The 14,740-nt window shown below is 46.0% G+C and overlaps 1 protein-coding gene across 2 annotated transcripts in view; it reads right to left on the reverse strand.

The window, feature by feature from the left end:
• The window catches only part of LOC119956909 (sorting nexin-27-like), a 139,726-nt gene that overhangs the window by 21,915 nt on the left and 103,071 nt on the right, over window positions 1-14,740 (reverse strand). For both annotated transcript variants that reach the window (XM_038784469.1, XM_038784470.1), the window contains exons 5-7: window positions 6,432-6,536; window positions 4,227-4,305; window positions 1,550-1,713 (exon numbers count right to left, since the gene is read on the reverse strand). In XM_038784469.1, the coding sequence (XP_038640397.1) occupies window positions 1,550-1,713; window positions 4,227-4,305; window positions 6,432-6,536 (348 nt within the window). The remainder of the gene's footprint in view (window positions 1-1,549; window positions 1,714-4,226; window positions 4,306-6,431; window positions 6,537-14,740) is intronic.

Genomic DNA, 14,740 nt, shown 5'->3' on the forward strand with positions numbered 1-14,740 from the left:
CGGCCGTTCCTTCACTGTCCTGGGGCCACAATCCTGGAACTCCCTCCCTAACAGCACTATGGGTGTTCCTACACCTCAGGGACTGCAGCGGTTCAAGGCAACAGTTCACCACTGCCTTCTCAAGGGCAATTAGAGATGGACAATGAATGCTGACCTAGCCAGTGACACTCATATCCCTTTAATCAATTTTTAAAATGACCATCAGAGTAGAGAACCCGCCAGTCCTCCCCAGAGTGCCTTCCACGTGACTCCAGTCCCACTGTAGCTACTTGATTCAACCCTCATGGGTAAGGAGAGCCAAGTGGTGTAACCGCGCCAGTGTCACAAATAAAATTTCAAAAAGTATTGATCACAAGTGTGAATAACATACAGCCCCATTCCCAAAATGTTTCTACCTCCCAGTTACTTCCACAGACTTTGTCCTAGATTTTCCCATACGGTGATTAATATCATGAAACTATCTTTTTTTTTCCAGTTCTTTACCACTGAGCCTTTGGGATAATCTGACACTTGTCCAAAACTGAAGACAGTACCAACAGGACTGGTCCTTTCAGTGAAGTACCACAGTTAATGGACACGCTCATGCATCAAAGCCAAATAGATATAGAGGAGGCTGGCAATGAGATTTGTTCTTTTCCCTCTTCTGCGGGGTACTGATGTTAGGACCCATGTGAAACATTAACCTTCCTCTATCTCACATGCGGACTGACCTGCATATTTACAGCGCTTCCTATTTTTACTACCGATTTGCGCACAGTGACAAATGGGATCAATTTAGCTTCCTTCAGAATGCCCCAGTTTACAGACTGCAGCTGTACTGAGCAAGGTGAAGCAAAGACCGCTGAAAGGAGCAACTTTGCACTTGTTTAGAAAGCACTCTAACCCGATACACAGCGCCCCCCCCCCCCCCCCCCCCCCCCCCTCCTCAACCGCCACCCCTCCAAAAGAGACAGACAGCCAAGCAGTGGCTCAAGTTATGAAGAGGGAAATGACACGATAAGAAAATGAGCTGTTCCCCAGTTATAGTGAAAAGCATCCAGGTCAATTCCTTACACACCCCTCCTAATGGGTAATTACACAGCGAAAGAACAGGATCTGGTAAACTATCCGCCGTCTCAGTCTCCCAGAACTTTGCCTTAAGCAATTGAAGTAGTTTTTTTTTAAAAAAGTACCCCCCAATTTTTGTTCTCAATTAAGGAGCAACTCAACATGGTCAATCCACCTACCCTGCACATCTTAAGATTGTGGGGTTGAGACCCACACAAACACGGGGAGAATTAGCAAACTCCACACGGACAGTGACCCGGGGCCAGGATCGAATCCGGGTCCTCAGCTCCGTGAGGCAACAATGCTAACCACTGCGCCGCCCTGAAGTAGAATTAAAGGACATTACAATTACAGAAGCTAAGCCAATCTTTTTAAGATCCCTAGTTAAGCAATCACATTGCTGAGAATTCCATGTTTTTCTCTATATCCCAACTCCATTCTGAGACACAGACTGTATTTTGTGCTGCAAAAGTGTGCACTGCACAGTAAACGGCTCGTGTACCTGATGGAAGAAGTAGGTTACTGCGAGGTCATTGTCATTCAAAAGTTCTTCTTGGGCCATTGTGAAGAGCCACTTCCGGATGACGAGACATGTCCCAGCTGCTGCTGACGTGTAGTTCTGTATGTACAGTTTGTGTGGAAACTCACTGGGGACCAGCTTCCGCTCTGTGAATGCACAAATTGTTTTCTGCATCATTGAAGCACAACTAGTTACTCAAATTGACCATCTATTTCCAAGCAGAAAAGGGCTCACAAATCTCCTGAACTGGTGGACGGGGAGACCTCTCTTGGCAAATCAACAACACGGCTGAGGTCATAGCAATTGTGCAGCGCATGAGTAAATACCCACATTGCTGATTCATCACATCCTGATGCTCAAATTATTCACCTCCGCTAGGGCCCTACAACCATCTGAGAACTCCGCATTTCTCGAATGTTGGCCTTTGTTAACACCTGATGCCCTTTGTCTCACCAATTGCGTCTCTTCAGTCAACCACACACAACCTCTGGGCTCCTTTCCCTAATTCTCTCCATCTCTACCTTACGCTTCCTCCTTCAACATGTCCCTCCAGATCAAATGCTTTGACCAAGCAGTCAGCTGTCCCAATGTCTCAAAATCAAACAGAAGTCCTGGTGACTGAGAGAAGACTATTTCTAAATTAAATGGAATAGCATGGATCACACCCAACTTTTGATCATTGGAAAAGCTTCTGCAGGGTAAGAACAGTAACAAATAATTTTCAAGTAAAGCAGAGGAACTAGGAATTAGGAGCAGAAGTGGACAGTTCAGCCCTTTGAGCCTGCTCCGCTATTCAATCAGATCATGGCTGATCTCTTCCTGGTCTCAAATCCACCTCCCCACCTGTTCCCCACATCCCATTCTTTTATCAGAAATATATCTATCTCCTTCTTGAAACCATTTAACGATTCAGACTCCACCGCACTATAGGGCAGCGATTTCCACAAACTCTGCGAGAAGTAGTTCCTCCTCATCTCAGTTTTAAATCTACTGCCTCTCAACGTATATGTGACCTCTTGTTCTAGATTGCCTCACAAGGGGGAACATTTGGTCTACATTTACTTTATCATTCCCTTTTAGTATTTTATATACCTCGATCAGATACCCTCTCGTCCTTCTAAACTCCATGTGTATAAGCCCAAACTGTTTAATCTCTCCTCGTACGTCACCTCTTTCATCACCGGAATCGATCTGGTGAACCTCCTCTGAACTTCCTTTAATGCCACCACATCCTTCCTCAAAGAAGGGAGACTAAAACTGGACACAATACTCCAGATGTGGTCTCATCAACACCCTATACAATTGCAACAATACTTCTCTAATTTATACTCCAGTCATTTTGCAATAAATGCTAAAATTCTATTTGTTTTTTTAAATTACATGCTGTATCAGCATGCTCACTTTCTGCAATTCATGAATAAAGACGCCCAGATCCATCTGCCCAGACGCATTTTGAATCTGCTTTCCATTTAGATAATAATCTGCCCTTCGGCCAAAATGGATAACTTCACACTTATCCACATTGAGCTCCATCTTCCAAATTTTGGCCCAATTTCCAGGCCGATCTATATCCATCTGTAAACTCTTGATCTCCTCTCCACTGCCTGCTTTCCCACCTGTTTTAGTATGAGCCACAAATTTTGCTATGTTACACTGTCCCTGCTTGCAGATCACTTGTATAGATTGTAAACAGATGAGGTCCGAGGACTGACCCCTGCAGCACCCCGCTAGTTACAGTTCGCCAGCCAGAGAACTGTATTTATCCCAACCCCATGCTTTCGTCAGTCATCCAAACTTCAATCCAATCTAGTATTCTACCCACAATCCTCTGCGGTCTCACCTGCTAGGTCAATCTTTTATGTGGCACCTTGTCAGGCGCCTTCTGGAAGTCTAGATATACCACATCCACAGGTTCCCCATTATCCACCTTGCTGGTTACATCCTCAAAAGAACTCAAGCGAGTTTGTCAAGCATGACTTACCCTTCATAAAACCATGCTGATAATGGTGGATTGAGTCTTACCAAATGTTTTGTCATCCCCTCAATGATTGATTCCAGCAACTTCCACACCACAGGGGTCAAGCTAACCAGTCTATAGTTTCTTACTTTTTGAACAGGTTAGCGTGTTTCCAATCCACCCGATTTTTCCAGAATCCAGGGAATTTTGAAATATCAACCAATGCATCCATTATCTCTGCGGCCACCTCCTTTAGTACCCTAGAGTGCAGGCCATCAGGTCCTGGAGACTTATCTGCCTTTAATCTCATTAGTTTATTCAATGCAGCGGAAGATCAATTGTTTCTTCTGGGAGAGGGAGATGGGAGATATCATCCAAGTGTTTTAAACTGATGAAGGACACCTCTTTCCTAGTTTTGGCAAAGTTCTACATGACAAATACCAACAATGCTGCAGGGCAGGAAAAGGCTAGATGGTCCATTAAGCCTGCTCCATACACCTTGGGAGGTCGAGCACCATAACACTTGCAATCACCCCTATTTATTCTGCCATTTTCGCCCAGTTAAACCTTATGTAACATGCTCCTGAACACCAGTTTAGTTGGCTTTTAAATTATTGCTCTTTTATCACAGCTTTTTGACATGCCCTGACACCATTATTAGTTTCCACCCCAATAATGACAAAACAAATAAGTCGTCCTTACCAAAGAAGTGGTCCACGACTTCAAACAGTGTAAAGAAACTTGCTGTGATGCTATCCATTCGTAAGTGCTCTTGTGCAGCCTGTCGGGATTAAACACAAGTGTGACTTTGGGGTCAGTCAAAAGGTGAATACCGTACAGAGCATGTGACACAACGCGGCAATTAGCGTGCTCAAACAACAGCTAGTTGAACTCTCCTTTACAGGATGTGGATTCAAATTTCGTCCAGAAAGTGTTGGTCAAGTGTATAATCTACCCGGCTCTTTGATATCGTTTACCCATCTCGGTATAAGAAATTTACTGGGCGAAGAGAATGGAGCTCCAAATTCTATCGCTTATTAAGTCATAATCTTGATGTTTAGCAGCTCCGAAAGCAAAGGGAGAGAGACAGCCGGTATTTCTACAGCGCCGGGTATGTCCAGGAACTCTCCAAGTCCATTAAACCCAAAGCGTTACTTTTGAGGAGCGACGGAACACGAACGGGATCCTGGCAGTCACTGAACCACATGGTCAGGTTTCTGCTGAGCTGTGGGGCGGGGGGACACACCAATGAGGCTAACTCATGACAACCCTCAAATGGTTAGGCAAACCACACCATTCCACGGTGGCATTATGGATAGCACTGTTGCTTCACAGCCCCAGGGTCCCAGGTTCGATACCCGGCTTGGGTCACTGTCTGTGCGGAGTCTGCACGTTCTCCCCGTGTCTGCGTGGGTTTCCTCCGGGTGCTCCGGTTTCCTCCCACAAGTCCCGAAAGACATGCTGTCAGGTAATTTGGACATTCTGAATTCTCCCTTCGTGTACCCGAACAGGAGCCGGAATGTGACGACAAGGGGGATTTTCACAGTAACTTCATTGCAGTGTTAATGTGAGCTACTTGTGACTGTCATGCGAGAGTATCTTTAAGAAATGGATGTTTAAGCAATGTACCTTTAAGAAATGGAGCAGCTCATATTAATGGTGATGTCAGAGGGTGGGGGAGCTGAGCTGAGCTCACGTCTGCTTTTTGGGAGTTTTAGTTTCAGTTTTGAGAAAAAGTGCTTGGGTGTGTCTGTGTTTGCAGTGAGCTGGATCTGCTGTGATCTCTGCCATGAAAGACTATCTCTGAATAATTTGGGTGATTTAAACACAGTAGTAATGTCTTTAACCTGATTTGTTTCTGTTGTTAAAGGTGAAGTCTTTTGGAGGTTTGAAGGAACATTTTGAGGGATTATTTAGTGTTGTATTATTTTCGGGGTTATCTTTAAAGTAAGGGGTGGTAAGTGATCCAATGTTTATTTAAAGGTTAAGTTGAATTCATGGAATAAACATTGTTTTGTGTTTAAAAACCCACGTATCCATAATTATAATACCACACCTGGAGAACAAGCCGTGTGCTTCAAAAGCAACAATCCATTAAAGGGAGAGGTTGGTTGAACTCCATGATACATTTTGGGGTTCTGAAAAAGCCGCCCCCATAACAGTGACAATAAAGATTATTTTATTTTTAAAATTAAAATTAAAGCCATAATCCAGCGCTTTGATCCCCTTGGTCACACTACCCCTGCTGACTACAGTTCACCCTATTGGAGCTCATTCTTGCGGTTGTGTTTTTTCAGCCAAAAGCTAAATCTGTTCTTCAATGTTTGCCAAACGCGGCAACAAAAACCAAACGGCAAGCTTTCCTATTAGTCAACATTAGGTTGGTTGCTGAAGAAAGACATGTTCTCGAAGCTCTTTGTCTTGCACACATCAAGACAATTAGCAAGAATACCAAATGTAAAGGGAACAACAATTAATACTGCATGTGAATAGTGCGCTGATTGGTTAGCAACTGGACTCTGATTGGTAACGGTGTTGCCGTGGCGAATGCACCAGTTAACTGATGGCTGAGTGGTTCATTCCCCAGGGCAATGCCTTAAACAATCAGAGTCAACCTGCCTGATTTTCGTTTAAACAAAGCTTGGCAGTTAATTGTCATTTGCAGCTAACTGGTGCATTCCCCATGGCAACACCACCACAGAGTCCACTTGCCAACCAATCAGGACAGTATTCTCATGCAGTATAAATTGTTGTTCCCTTTACATTTGACATTCTTGTGAATTGCCCTGATGATTGCCTTGACAGTGCCTTTTTCCACCTGTACTCAAGTTCTGAATTACTGTACAATTATTTATTGGCTTCATTCTTACGCGATTCGCCAGAACCTTGAGCCAATGACTCACTCACCCTGTAGACCTCCTCTGCAGTGCTGTTCTTTTTCACGGTGACCGTGATGATGTTCCTGTCGGGCAACGCTATCCTCAAGTCCACATCTGACAGCCCGTTTATACTCTGGAACAGTGGAACGATAAACATGCAGCTGTTAGAACATTCATTTACTGGAAAGGTCGAGTATAATTACCTAACCTGAGGGAGATGTGTGGGACCAGAACATTATTTCAGCAACGACATCAAATATTACAATTGGATTCCCAACAGAAAATACAAATTGCGTCTCAAACACTCCCTGTTTCGATTTCCTTAGACACGGCACCAATTCTAGCTACATCTACAGGCATTTATCCCAATCGGCACAGCTTCGCCAATCAGGTCCAATAGGGGTTAGCCGTCATTCCAGGATAGATCAACTGGTCAATCTGCCCTCGTCAAGACTCTGCATCCAGGGTAGCACAGTGGCTAGCACTCCTGCTTCACGGCGACGAGGTCCCAGGTTCGATCCCAGCTCTGGGCCACTGTGTGTGGAGTCTGCACATTCTCCCAGTGTTTGCGTGGGTTTTGACCCCACAACCCAAAAATGTGCAGGGTAGGTGGATTGGCCACGCTAAATTGCCCCTTAATTGGAAAAAATGAATTGGGCACTCTAAATTTATTTTACAAAATCAAGACTCTGCACTCAAAGGCAGCATTGGTTTGTGATTGGACTTCAATGCTTTGAATCCACGTTATCCTCCCCAGACCTTTAGCAGTGCAAACCGTCCATGTCATGGGGAGCTCGGCAGACTACAATACTGATTTAACCATCATGGACAGAGCTCAGTGCGAGCCAGCTGGCTCTGCGTGTCCAACACTCGCAAATCCACCCCAACCCACTCGCGAGAGAACAAGATGCTAATGGCCATCAGACTGCCATTCAAACCCATGCCATCCACTTTACTGTACTGTTACCTGAACAAAAGTCGCCATGGGCACCGGAGGACCGCAGGCTCCCCTTTTGAGAGAGGAAGCTGACCCTACGCCGAACCAATAGTCACAAGGCCCAAAATAGTTTGAAGACAGTCCTGAAATCCTGACAGTATCTCGGTTTTACATGAGGGTTTGATTGGTTTTGGTCCGTTTTTATGCGAGCTCCGATTGCCAAGTTGAGACCAGTGCTCCGAACAAATATTCAGAGGTGACTGGAAAACTTTATCCATTACAGGTGAATACACATGCACAACAGGAGGCTTGCATAATGAATGTCAAAGTCATCAACTTAAAGGAAAGAAAGGTAAATTAATGGAAGGCCGACGCATGTACTGTAGATCTCAGTTTATCTTCTTGCTGCCCCTTCTCTACCTGTACCATGGACAGGCTTACGGCCACCTGATCCCAGGTCTTCCTCACACCAGCCATGAGGATTCTTGCAAACGCAGCTGGGAATGGTTCCCTCTTCGGTTGGGTTCCGCTCAATACAGCGACACCCACTCGAGCACAACTTAGATCAACACCCCTACCCAAGGGACAAAAGGAGAGACTGCACGCGACCTGTTTACAACAGCAAACATCTCCCAGGCATACAATGGTCCATGGGATAGGGTTCCAATCTGGACTGTGCATTCAGGGCCAAAGAGTAACCAAACAAAAGGGAGAGAGACCGAGACTGAACTGAGCTCCAAACAGACTGGGATCCCTCTCCTGATATGTGGCTAATAGAATCATACTGGCAGAGGCATGGGGATACAATACATGGTTGAAAGGGGTTAAATGGGGGGAGGGGTTGGGGAGAGAGCAAGGCAGCAGAACAAGACCACGACACAAAGTGTAAAATTGATTCAAGCAAAGCTAGGGCCTTGACTATACACCAGTCTCAAATGTCAAACCCATGTAAATATCCAGCTGAGATGGTAATGATATTGTTAACTACACATTACCACATCTGGAGCTCACACACATCCATTGCAAAACAGTAGCAGATGGTTAAAAGCAGCTCCATTTTTAAGTAATATTGAATTCGCCCTTCGAAGATATGTTTCCACAAGGATTTTCAAATGTCATATCAGAGGTCCTGGAAGGGAGGGTAACTCCGAGTCCAGAGGTGGCAATATTTGGAGTGTTGGAAGTTCCGGGAGCCCGGGGGGGGGGAACACACGTTTTGGTGTTTGCCTCCCTGGTGGCCCGAAGACGGATTTTGTTGGGATGGAGGGACTCGGAGCCTCCAAAGTCGGGGGTTTGGGTCAGTGACATGGCAGGGTTTCTTAGGCTGGAGAAAATTAAGTTCACCTTAAGGGGTTCGCTTGGAGATGGCAGCCATTCATCGACTTCTTCAAGAAGAACTGACCATCAGCCGGGGGGGGGCATGGAAGTGACGAATAAGGGTAGGAAATCTAAAGTATGGGTAGTTAGGATCTAAGCTTTGGGGGGGGGTTTGGGTATGGGTATGTTATCGTGGGGTTTTTGTTAGTGTTGGATCTCTTTGTTTAATGTTAAAATTATAAATACCGGAATAAAATATTAGCTTAAAAAAAAGATATATTCCCCCCTACCCAAATTTTCATTGAATATCCAAAGTTTGAGGTATTTTCAGAAGACTGGATTTAAAAGAAATCCAATCTCTCCCAGGGCAGAACTCGGTGGGACCATTAATACTCAGGAAGCAGTATCGCTCTGTTCAATAATATTGGCAAGTCAGATTGCGGGATATACTCAATGGTTTGTTGAGGGACCTTCATCTGCAGTCTTACATGCCATGAGCTGGTGAGATTTAACTTTTGGTATGATGCCATCGTTTTCTTAGCCTCCACACATCTCAACCTCAGCTCACTCACTCTGCCCCATCTATACCTTTCGCCTGATCAGCCCTCTGTTTACCCACCACCCCATCCCACATTTCATGGTTCCCTTTCTCTTTCTGCTCCCATATCTCCTCCCCAAAACCCATTGGTGTTAATCTATCTCTACATAGATTACAAAAGCAGGGAGGTCATGTTGGAGTTGTGGAGAACTTTGGTGAGGCCACAGCTGGAGTACTGTGTGCAGATCTGGTCGCCGCGTTATAGAACGGATGAGATTGCACTGGAGGGGGCACAGAGGAGATTCACCAGGATGTTGCCTGGGATGGAACATTTGTAACAATAATCTTTATTAGTGTCACAAGTAGGCTTACATTAACACTGCAATGAAGTTACTGCAAAAAGCCCCTAGTCGCCACATTGCGCACCTGTTTGGGTACACAGAGAGAATTCAGAATGTCCAATTCACCTAACAGCACGTCTTGTGGGAGGAAACCGGAGCACCCGGAGGAAACCCATGCAGACACGGGGAGAACGTGCAGACTCCGCGCAGACAGTGACGCAAGCAGGGAATTGAACCCGAGATCCCGGCGCCGTGAAGCAACCGTGCTAATCACTGCTACCTTGCCGCCTGATGAAGAGAGGCTGAACAGGCTTGGGTTGTTTTCATTGAAGCAGAGAAGACAGAGGGGCAACCTGATCGAGGTGGACAAGATTGTGAGGAGCATGGACAGGGTGGATAGGGAGCAGCTGTTCCCCTTAGTTGAAGGGTCAGTTATGCAGGAAAACTGAGGAGCAGGTGATTTAGAGGGGGGGGGGGGGGGGGGGGGGATTTGAGGAAAAAATTTTTTTACCCAGAGCGTGGGGTGACGGTCTGCAATGCACGGCCTGGGAGGGTGGTAGAGGTGGGTTGCCTCACATCTTTTACAAAGTACCTGGTTGAGCACTTGGCACGAGGTAACATTCAAGGCTGTGGGCCTAATGCTGGCCAATGGGATTGGGAAGGCAGGTCAGGTGGTTTTCATGCGTCGGTGAAGACAGATCCGCTTCGGTGATTCAGTGATCTCCTTTGATACTATTCAGTTTAGCTTCTCTTCCTTGCCCACAATCTCCACCTTTAACCCCCTCTCGTTTCCCTCGTTATCCAACTCACTTTACTTGGTGCCTCAGTCCTAGTCCTTATCATCTGAAGCGAATCTTTCGGGTAGCACGGTGGCGCAGTGGTTAGCGCTGTTGCCTCACGGCGCCGAGGACCCAGGTTCAATCCCGGCCCCGGGTCACTGTCCGTGTGGAGCTTGCACATTCTCCCAGTGTTTGTGTGGGTCTCACCCCCACAACCCAAAAGATGTGCAGGGCAGGTGGATTGGCCACACTAAATTGCCCATTAATTAGATAAAATGAATTAGGTTAAATTTATTTTTTTAAAAAGCAAATCTTTCACCAAATGGCGCCAATAAAATGACATTTGACTGTCCATCACACCCAGTACACAGACTCCACACGTTGATTGGCACTCAAGATATCCAGTCACTGACAGCATTTATAAGTCGAGAAGGCAACAGTCAGTACAAGTGTTTACTGAAGCAGATTGTCTGTGACCTGGATTGGTTTTAATAGTAGTCACAGTTTTATACCCAAGAGATACCTGTAACTGGAGCTCAGATCACAGAGCAAACACAAACTGCGGCTAGCTGTTCACAGTACCGATACTACTTACAGAGAGAGGCAGGGCATATCAGAGGGCCAATCCCACTTCAACCAAAGCAGTGCCCTCATTTCCAATACCCTCTCTCCTTCAAGGTCACTATCTGAGCAGTTAAGGCTGGCAAAAACGATTCCTGAAAGCTGTAAGTGGATTCTCGCACCGTCTCTCCTCTCCAAACCGAGAGCTCCAAAACATCTTTGCTTCACCAAACAGTGCCGTACAATGATCCGTACAGCCCTCGGAGAGAAGGTCAATTAACCCAAAATATCTTCAGTACTGCAGACCTGAATCTACGATTCACAGCTTCCAGTACTGTGAGGCCTGTGTACATCTCAGTGATGGCTCGTGCAATCTGATTACAGGAAAAAACTCATTAAGCAGTGGGATCAATTCATGCGAAAGGAGGCTCAATTAAACAGTATTCCAGTTTCCCAGATGAAGCCCATCACACACACACACACACTGCATAACACAGGGACTTTAGTGATCCACAGGAAAATGAGGAAAATCAAGTCCGACATCACTGCTGGTCCAACTTCAGAGCTGGCTCACTCCAGAACAGTACTACAGGAGTACTGCACTGTCAGATGCACAGCCTTTCAGGTAAGAATTTGAACAGGAGGCCTCTCAGGGGGTTGTGAAATAGTGCCACAGAATCTTTTCAAGAAGAGCAAGGTAGTCAGGTTAGTGAGTTCTCATTTGGCTGTTTGTGAGATGCAACATAGCTGCCAGGTTACCAACACTATAGAATCTTAGAATTTACAGTGCAGAAGGGGGCCATTCGGCCCATCGAGTCTGCACCGGCCCTTGGAAAGGACACTAAGCTCACACCTCCACCCTACCCCCGTAACCCCAACTAACCTTTTTGGACACCAAGGGCAATTTAGCATGGCCAATCCACCTAACCTGCACATCTGTGGACTGTGGGAGGAAACCGGAGCACCCGGAGGAAACCCACGCATACACGGGGAGAGCGTGCAGACTCCGCACAGTGATCCAAGCTGGGAATCAAACCTGGGACCCCAGAGCTGTGAAGCAACACTGTGCCACCATGCCGCCCACAACAGTGACTACATTCAAAAGTAATTCATTACTTGGTGCATTTCTTTAAATAAAAAATAGACCACATTCCTTGGGTATAATTATCTCCATCTTTTGATCAAAGTGTATCCTTCGCAGAAACGCTTATTTTTCCACAGGCCCGTAACACCAAGGACATATAAAATACTTGCAGGGCGGCATGTGGCACAGTGGTTAGCACAGCAGCCTCACAGCACGGAGGACCCGGGTTCCAATCCGGGCTCTGGGTCACTCTCCATGTGGAGTTTGCATATTCTCCCCGTGTCTGCGTGGGTTTCACCCCCACAACCCAAAGATGTGCTGCTTAGGTGGATTGGCCACGCTAAATTGCCTCTTAGTTTGAAAAAAAAATAACTGGCTGCTCTAAATGTATATAATAAAAAAATAAATAATAAATACTTGCATGGATCCATAACTTAATCCAACTAGACTATTCAGATAAAACAGTGCTCCGATATCATCAGGAAATAATAATAATCGCTTATTGTCACGAGTAAGGCTTCAATGACTGTGAAAAGCCCCTAGTCGCCACATTCCGGCACCTGCTCGGGGAGGCTGGCACGGGAATTGAAGCCGCGCTGCTGGCTTTATTCTGCATTGCAAGCCTGCTATTTAGCCCACTGTGTTAAACCAGCCCCTACTGATAATCAAATGCAACCGACCTTTACATTCTATTGTACAAATGAACATAGAACATAAAGTGCAGAAGGAGGCCATTCGGCCCATCGACTCTGCACCAACCCACTTAAACCCTCATTTCCACCCTATCCCCCTAACTCAATAACCCCTCCTAACCTTTTTGGACACTAAGGGCAATTTAGCATGGCCAATCCACCTAACCTGCATGTCTTTGGACTGTGGGAGGAAACCGGAGGAAACCCACGCAGACACGGGGAGAACGTGCCGCTTCCACAAAGAACGTGACCCAATGGGGAATCGAACCTGTAGCGCTGTGAAGCTACAGTGCTCCCAAATGTGACACCAACTTGCGCAAAACACAACTGCCGTGTGCTGAAGACACCCCCTCGGGCATTGGATACAACCTATACTCCAAGGGGAATTAATAGAATGGGAGCAGCGATACGAAGCTGGGGTGTTTTTATTCTAGAGCTGGAGTGAGGCGGAGATTCAATACAGGTGCTCAAAATCATATAGGATTTTGGTAACTGCTGGCAGGAAGGTCAGTAAGCGAGGACCCAGATTTAAAATAAGTGGCAATGGGGGGGAGGAGAAACTTACGCAGCACTTTATGGTGTGGAGTGCACTGACTGAAAGGGTGGAAGTTGACTGAATAACTTTCAAAAAGGGAACTGAATAAATACTGACATTTTTGTAGGGCTCAGGAGAAAGTGCAGGGAGTGGCACTAATTAGATATCTCTTTCAGATGGCTTCACTGTGCTGAATCATTCTATGAATAAGACAGATGTCTTGCAGCTCAGCTAAGGCACATTGTTGGCACAACAAATAATCCATTACCCTTAACAAAAGTACTTTGCATTTCAGTCCCAGCTTCATATTTGAGACAAGGGTTTAATGCTTCAGTGTTACATTTAACAACAGCAATTGGTACATTTCCCATTGAGGCACTGGCAGATGTAATACTTCTGTACTTGCATAATTGAGATGTTTATCTAGCCTATCAACCCTTTCATCTTAAAGGGAAAACTATTGGACCACAATTTCCTCAGAGTGGCAATCAGTGCCGGATTGTCACTCCGTGGCCAATTACTTCCGTGGCCAATTACTTAAGTGAAATGCCTTCCGTGCCCGACTCTCCGACTCAGGTTGGGCGAGATCCAGCATCCAACAGACCACAATCAGTAAGAATGAACATCAACACCTCCTCCACAATAGTCCTCAATACCGGGGCCCCGCAAGGCTGCGTACTTAGCCCCCTACTCTACTCCCTGTACACACACGACTGCGTAGCAAAACTTGGTTCCAACTCCATCTACAAATTTGCTGACGATACAACCATAGTGGGCCGGATCTCAAATAACGACGAGTCAGAATACAGGAGGGAGATAGAGAACCTAGTGGAGTGATGTAGCAACAACAATCTCTCCCTCAATGCCAGCAAAACTGAAGAACTGGTCATTGACTTCAGGAAGCAAAGTACTGTACACACCCCTGTCAGCATCAACGGGGCTGAGATGGTTAGCAGTTTCAAATTCCATGGGGTGCACATCTCCAAAAATCTGTCCTGGTCCACCCACGTCAATGCTACCACCAGGAAAGCACAACAACGCCTATACTTCCTCAGGAAACTAAGGAAATTCGGCATGTCCACATTAACCCTTACCAACCTTTATAGGTGAACCATAGAAAGCATCCTATCGGGCTGCATCACAGCCTGGTATGGCAACTGCTCGGCCCAGGACCGCAAGGAACTTCAGAGAGTTGTGAACACCGCCCAGTCCATCACACGAACCTGCCTCCCATCCATGGACTCCCATCTACACCTCCCGCTGCCTGGGGAAAGCGGGCAACATAATCAAAGATCCCTCCCACCCGGCTTACTCACTCTTCCAACTTCTTCCATCGGGCAGAAGATACAGAAGTATCAAAAATAGCTTGTTCCCCACTGTCACCAGACTCCTAAATGACCCTCTTAAGGACTGACCTCATTAACACTACACCCTGTATGCTTCATCCGATGCCAGTGCTTATGTAGTTACCTTGTGTTGCCCTATTATGTATTTTCTTTTCTTCTCTTTTCTTCCCATGTACTGAATGATCTGTTGAGCTGCTTGCAGAAAAA

The sequence above is a fragment of the Scyliorhinus canicula genome, chromosome 24 (genome assembly GCF_902713615.1).
Source record: "Scyliorhinus canicula chromosome 24, sScyCan1.1, whole genome shotgun sequence".
NCBI classification, from domain to species: Eukaryota; Metazoa; Chordata; class Chondrichthyes; order Carcharhiniformes; family Scyliorhinidae; genus Scyliorhinus; species Scyliorhinus canicula.